The 16,957-nt window shown below is 41.4% G+C and overlaps 1 protein-coding gene and 1 non-coding gene across 2 annotated transcripts in view; one reads left to right on the forward strand and one right to left on the reverse strand.

The window, feature by feature from the left end:
• Positions 1-16,957, reverse strand: part of LOC121531289 (copine-8-like) — a 55,673-nt gene that overhangs the window by 32,473 nt on the left and 6,243 nt on the right. The window contains exons 2-4 of the mRNA XM_041836529.2: positions 13,171-13,211; positions 4,815-4,861; positions 4,605-4,708 (exon numbers count right to left, since the gene is read on the reverse strand). Coding sequence (XP_041692463.2) covers positions 4,605-4,708; positions 4,815-4,861; positions 13,171-13,211 — 192 coding nt within the window. The remainder of the gene's footprint in view (positions 1-4,604; positions 4,709-4,814; positions 4,862-13,170; positions 13,212-16,957) is intronic.
• On the forward strand, positions 9,861-9,934 carry trnap-ugg. Its single transcript has one exon. It is a non-coding gene; the product is annotated as a tRNA-Pro (tRNA).

The following is a 16,957-nucleotide window of genomic DNA, read 5'->3' on the forward strand; positions in this document are numbered from 1 at the left end:
CCTTTGATGCGGTGAAGTTGTCCTGTCCCCTTAACAGAAAAACACCCCCAAAGCATAATGTTTCCACCCAGTTGACGGTGGGGATGGTGTTTTGGTATAGGAAGCATTCCTCCTCCTCCAAACACGGGAGTTGAGTTGATACCAAAGAGCTCGATTTTGATTTCATCTGACCACAACACTTTCACCCAGTTTCCTCTGAATCATTAGATGTTATTGGCAAACTTCAGACGGCGATATGTGCTTTCTTGAGCAGGGGACCGGTGCTGCAGGATTTCAGTCCTTCAGGCGTAGTGTGTTACCAATTGTTTTCTTGGTGACTATGGTCCCAGCTGCCTGAGATATGACAAGATCTCCCGTAGTTTGGGCTGATCTCACCGTTTCATGATCATTGCAACTCCACAAGGTGAGATTTGCATGGAGCCCCAGGCCGAGGGAGATTGACAGTTCTTTTGTTTCTTCCATTTGCGAACAATCGCACCAACTGTTCTCACCAAACTGCTTGGCGATGGTCTTGTAGCCCATTCCAGCCTTGTGTAGGTCTACAATCTTGTCCCTGACATCCTTGGAAAGCTCTTTGGTCTTGGCCATGGTGGAGAGTTTGGAATCTGATTGATTGATTGTTCTTGGACAGTTTTAGTACAGGTAATAAACTGAGATTAGAGCACTCCCTTTAAGAGTGTGCCTAATTCAGCTGTTACCTGTATAGAAGACACCTGGGAGCCAGAAATTTTCTGATTGAGAGGGGGTCAAATATATTCCCCATTAAAATGCAAATCAATTTATAATTTTTTGACATGCGTTTTGGATTTTGTTGTTGTTATTTGTCTCTCACTGTTCAAATAAACCTACCATTAAAATTATAGACTGATCATTTCTTTGTCAGTGGGCAAATGTACAAAAGCAGCAGGGGATCAAATACTTTTTTCCCTCACTGTATATATGTTTTATTATAATTACCTTTCGTGAACTAACACTCGCACTTGACCCTTTCCCCCTTACTAGCTCTGACTTTGCTGATAGCTACTTTAGAGGAAAAATGTACTTACTACACTCTTAGAAAAAAAGGGTGCTAAGTAGAACTATGTAGGTTTCTTCGGTTTGTACCTTTCATAGAGAGTTTTAGGTAGAACCCTTTTTGGTGCTAGGTAGAACCCTATGCAGAGGGTTCTACCTATAACCCTTTATGTAGGGTTCTTCATAGAACCCCCTGTAAATGGTTCTTTCTAGAACTCTCTATGAAGGGTTATGCTTAAAACCCTCTATGAAGGGTTACAACAATAACCCTTTTATCCTCTAAAGGTTCTTCCTCTATGAACGGTTCCACCAGCCTTATTAGCCTTTCAAATTAAATTATTTATGACAATACATTACATAGTGGTGTTAGGAAACTCCTGGTTTACAGGCCACATCAGGCCTGCAAGTCACATTATGCTGGCTTGCAAAGTGATGTTTAATTCATATTGGGATCTAGACAGAGTTAGGATATCCAACACATTTTTATCACCCGCAATCTGCATTCAGAATGACTGCCAGGGAAGGGAGGATTGAATACTGAGACTACCTCAATCATCTAAACTGGAACAACCATCTCAGTAATGGATGCAATAAGTCCAACTACTAAAAGATTGGATTAGTTTAGAAAAACGTATGCTATTTTTCTTTGTGTAGCATAAAATTAATCAATCAATGTACATGCAAAAACACACATATGAAAACAAACAATTCTCAAAATCACCCTGCAATAGAGCATGCTGGGAAATATGATATTTAGTTCTGTGTAGTACCCTTCTTGCCTTCCAAAGATTCATTTTTGCCTTTCAAAGAATCATCAAAGAACCCTTTCTTCCAAAAACGGTTATTAGGCTGTTAAAGGTTCTAGGTAGAACCCTTTGCCTTACAAATAACCTTTTTATTCCAGAAATGGTTCTTCAGATCAAAACAGTTCTTGGTAGAACTCAATCCCTCCGCAAATAACCCTTTTGGAACCCTTTTTTCTAAGAGTGTATGATAGATATGTGGTTGTCCCACCTAGCTATTTTAAGATGAATGCACTAAATCTAAGTCACTCTGGATAAGAGTGTCTGCTAAATGACTAAAATGTAAAAGTAACCACTGATTGTGGAAAATTATCGTACCATTTTACAAAAAGGCTTGGCCGTCAGTGGCAATGGTTATAAACAATCAGACATTGCAAGAATGTAGGTTCTCCATAAAACTATAAAAACAACCTGTTTTTCAACCTGTGAAATCTATCCACCTGCTTATCAAAAAGAAAGCCATTTTATTCTAGTACAGTATATCCCTTCCTTAATCCATTTTATTCTAGTACAGCATATCCCTTCCTTAATCCATGTTATTCTAGTACAGTATATCCCTTCCTTAATCCATTTTATTCTAGTACAGTATATCCCTTCCTTAATCCATGTTATTCAAGTACAGTATATCCCTTCCTTAATCCATGTTATTCTAGTACAGTATATCCCTTCCTTAATCCATGTTATTCTAGTACAGTATATCCCTTCCTTAATCCCTTTCATTCTAGTACAGTATATCCCTTCCTTAATCCATGTTATTCTAGTACAGTATATCCCTTCCTTAATCCATGTTATTCTAGTACAGTATATCCCTTCCTTAATCCATGTTATTCTAGTACAGTATCTCCCTTCCTTAATCCCTTTTATTCTAGTACAGTATATCCCTTCCTTAATCCATGTTATTCTAGTACAGTATATCCCTTCCTTAATCCCTTTTATTCTAGTACAGTATATCCCTTCCTTAATCCATGTTATTCTAGTACAGTACATCCCTTCCTTAATCCCTTTTATTCTAGTACAGTATATCCCTTCCTTAATCCCTTTTATTTTAGTACAGTATATCCCATAATCCATATTATTCAAATACAGTACATCCCTTCCTTAATACATTTATACTAGTACAGTATATCCCTTCCTTAATCCATATTATTCTAGTCAGTATATCCATTCCTTAATCCCTTTCATTCTAGTACAGTATATCCCTTCCTTAATCCATGTTATTCTAGTACAGTATATCCCTTCCTTAATCCATATTATTCTAGTACAGTATATCCATTCCTTAATCCATGTTATTCTAGTACAGTATATCCCTTCCTTAATCCATGTTATTCTAGTACAGTATATCCATTCCTTAATCCATGTTATTCTAGTACAGTATATCCCTTCCTTAATCCATGTTATTCTAGTACATTATATCCCTTCCTTAATCCATGTTATTCTAGTACAGTATATCCATTCCTTAATCCATGTTATTCTAGTACAGTATATCCATTCCTTAATCCATTGCTCAGGTGTGTATGCGTGCCTGCTTCTGTGCATGAGTGCACGTGAGTGCGCGCGCGTGTGCGTGTGTACGTGCGCCTACGCACGTGTGTGCATGTGTGATGGTGTGTCTGTTTGTCTCTACAGACAAGGTGCCATGTCACAGCTGAGAGCGATGATACAATACCATGTTGGTACAAATGTAATTCCATAAGACTAGGGAACATTGTTACGCAACCGGGCCCGCCGATGGCAGAATGCACAGGTGTGCCTAATGTACTATTCGTCTTTGCCTCGGTCACTCACAAATCTTCATAAATGATTCATATAATGACAAGGGAAAAAGTACACATATATATTTGTCAGAGAGGATGCCCTCGGGCTGCTTCTGTGTGTAGGGGGAAGCTGTGTGTGTGTGTGTGTGCATGTGTGAGTGTGTACGTGTGTGTCAGGAGTCGGGACTGAGCGTGTGTTATTGTGAGAGACCACTCTTTGCTGAGAGCCATTAGAGGGCCATCAGTGTAGATTGTAATACAGCCTGATGCTCGCCCACTCACAACAGAGCCTGTGGGGAGTCCGCTATGCTACCAACACACACTCCATCATCCTCACTAACTCCCCCTTCCTAACCCAAACACACACACACACACACACACACCCTCGCGCTCTGTCTCTCAAACTTAACACACAGTTACTCATGCTCTCTTCATCTAAACACTAAGGCACTCAGCTGTATTGTGGCAAGGAAACAAAACATGAAGGAGACTAAATTTCCCAGAGGGAACCAGTCCCAGTGTTGGAAACAAGCAGCTTTATGATGTCACCCAGAATCACATGATTCTTTTCCAAGCTATATCACACACTATGTTACATACATTTTTTTCTTTAAAGGACCATATGATGTGCTCTGAGAAAAGACTACAATTTAACTGACATTCATTTATGAATTCCGAAAATTATGAACATCATGAGTATTTCAATAACATTTTTACATTTTGCCCCACGACCGTATTACATTCCAAAACATCCCATTAACAAGGGGAATTCATACAGAAATGTTATGAAAACGTGTTTTTTTATTTAAAAGGTGAACACTTACATCTCCCTTCTCACTTTATAAATATTTTATTCATAACTCAACTTGTGCTTACAGACTCACACACAGCACCACTCTCTCTCACCCACGCATGCTCATGTACACACACTAACTCACCTCACTAACTCACCCTCTCTAACCCAAACACACACACACACACACACACACACACACACACACACAGGTGTATGCTAATAACGTTCTTAACTCACAGGTCAAAGCGGAGATTCTGCCTCTCTTCAAAGAAGTAGTCCAGGATGAATTTCCGGACAAAGTCTGGATTCAGTGTGTTGTCTATCACCTCTGTCCGACTAAACTAGAATGAAAGAGAGGAGGAGGAACAGACACTGGTTTGTATTGATTTTAAATGAATGAGGCAATTCTCAAAGACTTGGACCCTCTCCCCCCTCACCTCAACTCACCTCTCTCCATTCCCTGTTGGCCATTCCTTGAGTGTACAGCACACAAACTGTCAAGAGGAGAGGAAGAAAACAAAAGGAAAAGCCTGTGTAAAACAGCCGTTAAAACACAGAGGAAACAGCCGTTAAAACACAGAGGAAACAGCCGTTAAAACACAGAGGAAACAGCCGTTAAAACACAGAGGAAACAGCCGTTAAAACACAGAGGAAACAGCCGTTAAAACACAGAGGAAACAGCAGTTAAAACACAGAGGAAACAGCAGTTAAAACACAGAGGAAACAGCCGTTAAAACACAGAGGAAACAGCAGTTAAAACACAGAGGAAACAGCAGTTAAAACACAGAGGAAACAGCAGTTAAAACACAGAGGAAACAGCCGTTAAAACACAGAGGAAACAGCAGTAAAAACACAGAGGAAACAGCCGTTAAAACACAGAGGAAACAGCCGTTAAAACACAGAGGAAACAGCCGTTAAAACACAGAGGAAACAGCCGTTAAAACACAGAGGAAACAGCCGTTAAAACAGCAGTTAAAACACAGAGGAAACAGCAGTTAGAACAGCAGTTAAAACACAGAGGAAACAGCTGTTAAAACAGCAGTTAAAACACAGAGGAAACAGCTGTTAAAACAGCAGTTAAAACACAGACGAAACAGCTGTTAAAACAGCAGTTGAAACACAGAGGAAACAGCTGTTAAAACAGCAGTTGAAACACAGAGGAAACAGCTGTTAAAACAGTAGTTAAAACACAGACGAAACAGCTGTTAAAACAGCAGTTGAAACACAGAGGAAACATGGCATTAGAAAACCCGGAAGATAACATTCTATCTCCTAGGCTATGACATCATGAGAGGAAAGCTCTGTTCCTAATTAATGTAAATGTCAGTGTAACTCTGCCTCCCAGGCAGCAAGGAAGATATTTCGAAAAGAAAGGACCAAAATAAAAAGGCAGTGAGTTGAAAGTGCTAAAACGCTAAGGCAGCGTTTCTGAATCCTGGTCCTAGTGACCCAAGGGGTGCACATTTTAGTTCTTGCCCTAGCACTAACAAAGTAACAGACTCATAATCAAGCCTTTGATTAGAATCAGTTATGTAAGCGCTAGGGCAAAAACTGAAATGTGCACACCTTTGGGAAAAACTGTGCTAAGGGGAATCCACTCTGACCTGCTTTTATACTGACATCCAACCAACCAGCGGCGGCCCACCCATTAGGGCGTTAGGGGCGGCGTCCCACTTGTGATTGGTCAGATAAATTGTAATTGGTAAAAAAAAATATATACAAATATTTGTGTTAAAAAAACAATATATATTACACAATTCATGGATTATGGTTTAAATGCTCATAAAAGTGTGGTTCCTGTTTCAAAAATATATTGTTCAAAACAAGCTGTCAAAAGATATAGGGATACACTAGCTAGAACCTAAACATAAAACCGAGTGTATCACAAAGCATGATCAAATTAATTAGCCAGCTACAGTAATTTTTAGAAACATTGAGAAATAGTTTTGTCGATTTTTTGTCAATTAATCAGCTAGCTCCCATGGCAATTTCTAGTCTTTCTAAATTAATATCTGACTTACTCGGAAATAAGAAGTTATTTCAGAATGAAAGTTAACTGGCTAGTGGATCATGCTTATGTTAGCTAGCTATCCCCAGTTAGATAATGTGTTTTCACTTATTGTATCTGAATGCTTGTTACGTTTGCCCTGGTTTCCACTAGTTATCACAGCCACAAAGTAAAACTTGGCAAAATATCGTAAAAATTCATGAAAACAAAAATGAGCTTTTTGGTCTTAATTTAAGGTTAGGGTTAGGGATAAGGTTAGCAGTGTGGTTAAGGTTAGGGTTAAGGTTAGGGTTAGGCATAAGGTTAGCAGTGTGGTTAAGGTTAGGGTTAAGGTTAAGGTTAGGTTTAAAATCACATTTTAAGAAGAGAAATTGTAGAAATAGGTAGGCTTTATGACTTTGTAGCTGTGGTAAGTAGTGACAACTGTTCTTCCTGGTGCACCTGTTCGTTCATTAGCTGGCTGTTCGTTCTAAATAGTATAATCAGCAGTGGTCACATGCAAAGAAACTACTGGTAGTTCGAAAACTTGGCATAATATTTCTGTCACGCTGCTTTGTTGACAACTCCAACCACCTCGCGCCCCGAGTATTCAGCCAATCAGCGGCCGCTGCTGCAACCAACAATCTACTTGAACTTCAGATGGAACGTTTTGGAGGGGAGGACCTGTGTGGATTGTCAGTTTGTTGTTACTGTCACTGACTGAGCCTTCAGAAGAGTACGACATTGACCAAAATAAACAGCTATCAACGCATTTTGTTTAAAAACACACACACACAGATTTAGTATCGCAAAACCATCTGTTTTAATACAGTCTGGCGCATACTACTGTAATCTGAGCCAATTCCTTCCACTGGGAGGGGTGTTAAAACGTTCAACTCAAAATACACCTCATCAGAATCAGAGGGGTCAGAGCCCCCATTCCATCCCATTCCACCTGACTGACTGTGATCACTACCGCTGAGAGTGCTTCAATGGCCTCTGTCCATAGAATCAACATGAGTGATTCTACTATGGCTCTGATTGCCCTCACTAGCTCTGTATGTCTGTTAGTGAAAAGAGCTCTGGAGACATGCCCATTCTCTAGTAGCTACCTCAGTGGCCAGGGCACTTGGTTAGGCCAACAGTGTTCCAGCTGGCTGTTGTGGTTATGATTAGATTTGTGCATGTAGTGTAATGTAGTGTAATGTAGTGTAATGTAATGTCATGTAATGTAATTTAACGTCACGTAATGCAGTTGAGCTCAGCTGTCTGAATGCACACAGAAAGCCTTTCAGCTGCTACTGAAAGCTGGGACTGCATATGGTCTTCATGCATTAGATTGGATTATGTGTCGTCACGTGCAACTACGCACTCACTCAGACACACACACACTTGTTGTGTTGTCAAGTCTTATAGGCTAGCCTACCCTAAAGTGTATGTAGTGTGTGTGTGTGTGTGTGTGTGTGAGGCTCCCTGAGGCCAGTGTGTGTATGTGTGTGTGTGTGTGTGTGTGTGTGTGTGTCTGTGTGTGTGTGTGTCTGTGTGTCTGTGTGTAGGGTTTGGGAGTAGCGGATTACAAACAACTGTAACCCTTTACGTTACCAGTACAAATATTTTAATCAGATTACAGATACTTCTGAAAAACTAAATGATCCCGAAAAAAATCTTCGACACCTTTCTGTTTTCTCAATGACGTTCAAATCAGCATTGAAAAACTGCGCAAGTTGAAGTTTGTTACGCCTGAGCGAGTCTGACCACAAGTCAGAGACCACTATGATGACACACCAAATGCGTTTGATGGATCGCAGGCAAAGTGCAGGAATAGGCCTTTGTAGGCTACAGCCAAGCTACACTACATGGCCAAAAGTATGGGGACACCCGTTCGTCGAACATCTCATTCCAAAATCATGACTCTTTGCAGGCCAGTCAAGTTCTTACACACCAATCTCAACAAACCATTTCTGTATGAACCTCGCTTTGTGCACAGGGGCATTGTCATGCTGAAACAGGAAAGGGCCTTCCCCAAACTGTTGCCACAAAGTTGGAAGCACAGAATCATTTAGAATGTCATTGTATGCTATAGCGTTAAGATTTTCCTTCACTGGAACTAAGGGGCCTAGCCCGAACCATGAAAAACAGCCCCAGACCATTATTCCTCCTCCACCAAACTTTACAATTGACACTATGCATTGGGGCAGGTAGCGTTCTCCTGGCATCCACCAAACCCAGATTTGTCAGTTTGACTGCCAGATGGTGAAGCATGATTCATCACTCCAGAGAACGCCTTTCCACTGCTCCAGAGTCCAATGGCGGCAAGCTTTACATCACTCCAACCAACGCTTGGCATTGTGCATGGTGATCTTAGCCTTGTGTGCGGCTGCTTGGCCATGGAAACCCATTTCATGAAGCTCCCGACAAACACTAATTTGAAGGGGTGTCCACATACTTTGTAGTGTATGTCTTCCAATGGTGTGACTGTTGTCTGCATCCAAAGATTATCCAACTTGAATAAACACTTGGAGGTGAGGATGACAGCAGAGGTGTAGCCCAGCGGATATCACATATTAGTGATATCTACATAACGCATTGATGTGAATCACACTGCTGCTCTCGTATTTATTCATTTATTTGTGCCTTACCTATTGTGGTAGTTTAAGCTGCCAATTGTCATCGTCAATCATTGTTTTTGCGTCCAGTGGACAGCCACTGACAAAATGCGCTCTTGCAACAGCTGCATAGTGCGGATCCCAGTCTATAGAATAAAAGTTTGAGGGAGTTCCTCCCTTCTAACCTGCTCCGTGGTATTGTGCTCCATACTGTCAACAACTAGTTTCATTTAAGAAGACCCTGAGTGGGGCTTTTATTGCTCAGTCTAATTCGTGCTGATAAAAAAAAAGATGTCCATAGACCTAACGGACATCACATGCTCAAACTTGCGGACTTTTGATAGACTTAAACAGCTGCAAATTATGGAGGTACCAAAGTGTCACCAACAAAAACTTAAACAATAGTCCTATAGCAAATGCAGCTTATGGCATACATTTTTCAAATCCAAAATAGCACTTTTCGGTAGTGCTCAAAGCACGCCATTCCATGAGAGCAGCATTTATTTTTCAATTGGAAGCAATGAGTCCAATCAGTCCTCCATGACAACAAAACCATAAACAGAGTAGGCTAATACAGTCAGCTCCAAAAGTATTGGGAGAGTGACACATTTTTTGTTGTTTTGGCTCTGTACTCCAGCCCTTTGGATTTGAAATGATACAATGACTACGAGGTTAAAGTGCAGACTGTCAGCTTTCATTTGAGGGTATTTTCATTCATATCTGGGGAACCGTTTAGAAATTACAACACTTGAGCGAGGCAGTTAACCTCAAGGCAGTTAACCTCCAACAACAACAATTGCTCCCCGGGCGCCAATGACCTGGATGTCGATTACGGCAGCCCCCGCACGTCTCTGATTCAGAGGGGTTGGGTTAAATAAGGAAGACACATTTCAGTTGAAAGCCTCCTGTAGCTCAGTTGGTAGAGCATGGCGCTTGGAACGCCAGGGTTGTGGGTTCTATTCCCATGGGGGGCCAGTATGAAAAATGTATGCACTCACTAACTGTAAGTCGCTCTGGATAAGAGCATCTGCTAAATGACTAAAATGTAAATGCATTCAGTTGTACAACTGACTAGGTATCCCCCTTTCCTTTCCCACTTTTTGTAAATAGTCCCCCCATTGGGGACCAAGAATATTGGGACAAATATACTTATATGTTCATTAAAGTAGTAAAAAGTGTAGTATTTGGTCCCAAATTCATAGCACGCAATGACTACATCAAGCTTGTGACTCTACACATTTGTTAGATGCATTTGCTGTTTGCTTTGGTTGTGTTTCAGATTATTTTGTGCCCAATATAAATGAATGGTAAATAATGTAATGTGTCATTTTGGAGATACTTTTATTGTAAATAAGAACAGAATATGTTTCTAAAAACTTCTACATTAATGTGGATGCTACCATGATTATGGGTAATCCTGAATGAATTGTGAATAATGATGAGTGAGAAAGTTACAGAGGCATAAATACACCCCCAAAAGAATGCTAACCTCCCCTGATATTGTAATGGTGAGAGGTTAGCATGTCTTCTTGGGGGTATGATATTTGTCGGTCTGTAACTTTCTCACTCAAGCCTACATAACCAACCCATAAAGTAAAATGCAACATCCATTTATGGCCAGCTATGTAAACTCTATGTAAACATTGATTTATCCTGCAATAGATGTCGTTCAATTGGTAATACAGTGGGGGAAAAAAGTATTTAGTCAGCCACCAATTGTGCAAGTTCTCCCACTTAAAAATATGAGAGAGGCCTGTAATTTTCATCATAGGTACACGTCAACTATGACAGACAATATGAGGAAAGAAAATCCAGAAAATCACATTGTAGGATTTTTTATGAATTTATTTGCAAATTATGGTGGAAAATAAGTATTTGGTCAATAACAAAAGTTTCTCAATACTTTGTTATATACCCTTTGTTGGCAATGACACAGGTCAAACGTTTTCTGTAAGTCTTCACAAGGTTTTCACACACTGTTGCTGGTATTTTGGCCCATTCCTCCATGCAGATCTCCTCTAGAGCAGTGATGTTTTGGGGCTGTCGCTGGGCAACACAGACTTTCAACTCCCCTCCAAAGATTTTCTATGGGGGTTGAGATCTGGAGACTGGCTAGGCCACTCCAGGACCTTGAAATGCTTCTTACGAAGCCACTCCTTCGTTGCCCGGGCGGTGTGTTTGGGATCATTGTCATGCTGAAAGACCCAGCCACGTTTCATCTTCAATGCCCTTGCTGATGGAAGGAGGTTTTCACTCAAAATCTCACGATACATGGCCCCATTCATTCTTTCCTTTACACGGATCAGTCGTCCTGGTCCCTTTGCAGAAAAACAGCCCCAAAGCATGATGTTTCACCCCCATGCTTCACAGTAGGTATGGTGTTCTTTGGATGCAACTCAGCATTCTTTGTCCTCCAAACACGACGAGTTGAGTTTTTACCCAAAAGTTATATTTTGGTTTCATCTGACCATATGACATTCTCCCAATCCTCTTCTGGATCATCCAAATGCACTCTAGCAAACTTCAGACGGGCCTGGACATGTACTGGCTTAAGCAGGGGGGACACATCTGGCACTGCAGGATTTGAGTCCCTGGCGGCGTAGTGTGTTACTGATGGTAGGCTTTGTTACTTTGGTCCCAGCTCTCTGCAGGTCATTCACTAGGTCCCCCCGTGTGGTTCTGGGATTTTTGCTCACCGTTCTTGTGATCATTTTGACCCCACGGGGTGAGATCTTGCGTGGAGCCCCAGATCGAGGGAGATTATCAGTGGTCTTGTATGTCTTCCATTTCCTAATAATTGCTCCCACAGTTGATTTCTTCAAACCAAGCTGCTTACCTATTGCAGATTCAGTCTTCCCAGCCTGGTGCAGGTCTACAATTTTGTTTCTGGTGTCCTTTGACAGCTCTTTGGTCTTGCCCATAGTGGAGTTTGGAGTGTGACTGTTTGAGGTTGTGGACAGGTGTCTTTTATACTGATAACAAGTTCAAACAGGTGCCATTAATACAGGTAACGAGTGGAGGACAGAGGAGCCTCTTAAAGAAGAAGTTACAGGTCTGTGAGAGCCAGAAATCTTGCTTGTTTGTAGGTGACCAAATACTTATTTTCCACCATAATTTGCAAATAAATTCATTAAAAATCCTACAATGTGATTTTCTGGAGAAAAAAAAATCTCAATTTGTCTGTCATAGTTGACGTGTACCTATGATGAAAATTACAGGCCTCTCTCATCTTTTTAAGTGGGAGAACTTGCACAATTGGTGGCTGACTAAATACTTTTTTCCCCCACTGTATTCATTTGTGTCTTCATTTTATGCCTCTTAAGGGGGAAGTAATCTAAAAGTAACTGAAAGTAATTAGATTACGTTACTGAGTTTGGATAATCCAAAAGTTAGGTGACTGATTACCATTTTGGACAGGTAACTAGTAACTGTAACAGATTACATTTAGAAAGTAACCTACCCAACCAGGTGTGTGTGTGTGTGTGTGTGTGTGTGTGTGTGTGTGTTTGTGTGTGATTCTGTGTGTGCGTCTTGGGCCCCCTGGTCTGCAGTGCCGAGGAGGTGTAATGCTGTGTGACTGGGGTCAGTACTGTCAGCACATCAGAGCCATGGACGCAGCACTAGTACCTCCTTGGATAAACATGCTACAGCCTGCAGCCACAAGCAGGCCCCTCGGATCAGAGTCCTCCCTCCCTGCTAGTGCTGAGTCTGACCACATCTTCTACAGAGGACCAAATGTCCTCATTTTAAGGATGTACTTGTCTACACACTACAGTACACAGACATCCCCTTATCTCTATGACAGATATGGCTGGTTAGGGTTGCAAAAATCCAGAAACATGACTAAAATGTTATGATTTAAAAGAAAATCTTGGTGTGATTTGGAGGATTTCTGGAATCAGCAGGGAATGAGCAGCAGAGGAATCCTCTAACCTATGGCTGGTGTACATGAGGACAGACTGTTTCTGCTCTGTCAAGTAGAGCCAGAGTTGAGATTACAGTGACAAATACGACCTCTGACATATGCAAATGCCTACTGATTCACAGGGGGAAGAGAGAGAGAGGGCCAGAGAGAGAGAGTATGTGTGTGTGTGTGTGTGTGTGTGTGTGTGTGTGTGTGTGTGTGTGTGTGTGTGTGTGTGTGTGTGTGTGTGTGTGTGTGTGTGTGTGTGTGTGCGTGTGTAAATCAGTGTATAAAAGACAATCTTACTTGGGTCTGATTTGGAGAATGTGTCTCTGTCCAGGAGATTTCTGTAAAACAAGAAAGCAAAGAAACAGCCATTATTCATTGTGAAACATATAATCTGCATTAAGGGAAACAGCGCCACTGTTCACCCCAGCATCTTTGTTATTGTTTTGTTGTTGAAATGGAAGAGAAACGGAGGAGAGGAGCCTCCGGCAGGCGTGGTAAAAATACATTCAGTACATATTCTGCTGATTTATTGCGCGTGTAATGATGTCAGAGGGGGAAAAAACAGTGTTGGTTGTTTGCAGTAACTTCTTTGTTGTTGCAATATCCCAAACGGATGTGGCAGTTTCACCAATGAAGGATTCCAGCTTTAAATTAATTATTTTAAAGATGTTATTAGGTAGTTATGTAGTCATTATTATGTACCCTAACTACCATTTGACCAAGTGATTTCTATAGTCGACTGAAAAATAAATCATCCAGTACAGCCTATGGCCATTTCTCCAATCATTTTTCAAACAGAGAAAAAATAATAAAAAAGAAATATTTTTTTTACACTCCCTTGGTAGAGTCAAGACTAAAGATGTCATAAAATGTCCTCCTACAAGAAGAGTCATGATGCACTGAAGAGACAACTCCTATTTTCTACCAGATGCTCCGAGCCGGTGGGGTACCCCACCGTTAACAAGCAGGGGGCGAGATTAAATATGCACTCCACTACAACAATGTGGTCCTCTGTAGCTCAATTGGTAGAGCATGGCGCTTGTAACGCCAGGGTAGTGGGTTCGATCCCCGGGACCACCCATACGTAAAAATGTATGCACACATGACTGTAAGTCGCTTTGGATAAAAGCTTCTGCTAAATGGCATATTATTATTATTATTATTATTAAGACCACACCACCACAACAACACCACACCACCACACCATCACAACATCACCACAACATCACACCACCACACCACCACACACCCCTTGCATCAGAGACTCAGATGTTGTGTGTTGCCCCGACACACAACATCAGATGGACAGTGGGAGAGGAGTCCCAGCATGCCTCGTTAGCAGTGTATGTGTGTGTGTGTGTGTGCATGTGTGTGATACATTAGCAACAGCAGAAGGGTGGGTCTGTTACTCTGTTTCTAACAGCACTGTATGCCACACTGTGCTGCACCGGGTGGTGATTCCAGGTAAAACACAGAAAAGAGTCTAAGAAAACCCAAAACCGCTCACAGCTTGAATTCCTGCCAGATCATACATTAAACTCCATCAACCTTTCATGCTCTGTTTTGTTGAAGCTCTGAGCTGTGAAACACTGACTTATTTAAGAGGCTAGAAGAAAAATAGTTATCCATCAGGCAGGCATCTACAGACCACTAGACGAGACAGAAAGGGCGAGAAAGAGGGAGAGAGAGAGAAAGGGCGAGAAAGAGGGTGAGAGAGAGGGTTTGGTTTTCGCTATCATGCTAGCCAGGGGGACACCGCACAGCGTTCGTTGTGTGACAAGGCAGCCAAGTGCAGGAAGTGTCATTGGGCGTTGATCGTTAGTGATGTATCTAGATCAGCCACCCATGTTGTGCTGATCCTAGCCTGCCCCAGATGGTATCCCACTATGTATGTCTGGCTGCATTCCTCTGTCAGAGCAGAGCTACACTAGCCCCTTAGTTGGCTGAAACCATTTAGAAGTGATAATAAGAGATGGAATTGGGCTGTTCACATCAAATGTGTGTAACGACTGGAGAGTGGAGACGACTCGGTCTGGGATGGGAGAGGTGTGTGATGGGAGGGGTGTGTGATGGGAGAGATGTGTGTGGAGTCATGAGAGGTGTGTGTGTGTGTGAGTGTGTGTGTGAGCTCCTCTGTTCCAGCTGCTTCACGTGTGCCCAAGGCCAGCTGCCTCTCTCTGACTGCTCATTCTGGGGAAATCTTTTAAAAAGCCCTTCCTTCCCACCACCCACCACCCACCACGGGCAGTCCAGGAATTTCAGGTGGGCCGAACAGAGTGCCTCCTCACTGTTCATCAAACATTTACGAGCACAGTCCCAGCACAACATCAGAATTACATTTTAAATTCCACCAGTTACATCATGCAGCGGTCACCTAACATCACAAGGCCTCTTCTATACTATAAGCCTCGAACCAGGATCTCTAGTGGCACAGCTAGCACTGCGATGCAGTGCCTTAGACCACTGCGCCACTCAGGAGTAACTTCCACCTGAGATGACACTGGAGATCAGACTAGCATGAACATACAGTATCCCAAAAAAGGGGTGCATTAAATATTCTTACCTTTGGAGGTTGAGAAGAAAATGAAAAGGGAAAGCAAGCACAAGAGCTTTCTAGAACACTAGAACTAGAACACTAGAACACTATGAGGGCTCTCTTTGACAGAGTTGTTGGTGCTTGCTGTCAGTCTCCCAAAGAAGCCTTCTCATTACTCAAAATGATTATTTATACAATGACCTGTCACCAGCAAAGGCTATTGATGAATGAAATGCCAATGTCTGAACATTAGACCTTTAGACTAGAGAATCAGACGGAGAAAGATGAAAGGAAGAGGGGAAACCCCAGACTCAGAGAAGCTGCTTCTGCTGCCTACACAGGTGAAGGACACACAGTACATTAACATTCATGAGAATAATTGAATCACTGGACAAGAGTTTTCATTCAACATTACCAAAACTGCTGCATTGATGGCTGCTTCAAAATGAATCTCCTTTCATTCTTACAAATATCTCTCCTCACGAGATAATGTCTCTATCCACATCTCCATTCAATGTTTTGTCTCTCCATTATAAAAATATAAATGAATGGGTAACGTCAGACAGAACACCGCTAAGCTGTCTATTATTCAGCCTGAAAAGATAAAGTCATGCTATATGGACAATTGCCAAAGTGGAAGGCAGCATTCTGATCAATGGTGTTGGTCTAAAATAGACTTCGGAAGCAGATCAATGGACCTTTGAGAGAGAGAAATGGAAAAGACAGACAGACATCTCTGAAGACAGACAGACATCTCTAAAGACAGACATACATCTCTGAGGACAGATAGACATCTCTGAAGACAGACATACATCTCTGAAGACAGACATACATCTCTGAAGACAGATAAACATCTCTGAAGACAGACAGACATCTCTGAAGACAGACATACATCTCTGAAATATCACCAATCCTCATAGATGAGGAAAGTGTTTTTGAAAATGAAAATTAAAGCTATTAATAAATAATCAAAGAACTTGTTCCACATTCGAACTTCTGCATGATTCTCATAGTAATCACCACAAACAACAATTACAGTGCTTTCAGAAAGTATTCATACCCCTTGGCTTTTCCACATTTTGTTGTTCCAGCCTGAATTCAAAATTTTATAAATTATTTTTTTTCTCACCCATCTACACACAATACCCCATAATAACAAAGTGAAAACATGTTGTTAGATTTGTTTTGCAAATGTATTGAAAATCAAATGCAGAAATATCTCATTTACATTACACCCCTGAGTCAATACTTTGTAGAAGCACCTTTGGCAGCGATTACAGCTGTGAGTCTTTCTGGGTAAGTGTCTAAGAGCTTTCCACACCTGGATTGTGCAACATTTAACCATTATTCTTAAACACATTCTTCAAGCTCTGTTAAATAGGTTGTTGATCATTGCTTGACAACCATTTTCAGGTCTTGCCATAGTATACTGAACAAAAATATAAACGCAACATGTAAAGTGAGCTGAAATAAAAGATCCCAGAAATGTTCCCTAGGCACAAAAAGCTTATTTCTCTCAAATTATGTGCACAAATTTGTTTACATACC

This window comes from Coregonus clupeaformis, chromosome 19 (assembly GCF_020615455.1).
Source record: "Coregonus clupeaformis isolate EN_2021a chromosome 19, ASM2061545v1, whole genome shotgun sequence".
NCBI classification, from domain to species: Eukaryota; Metazoa; Chordata; class Actinopteri; order Salmoniformes; family Salmonidae; genus Coregonus; species Coregonus clupeaformis.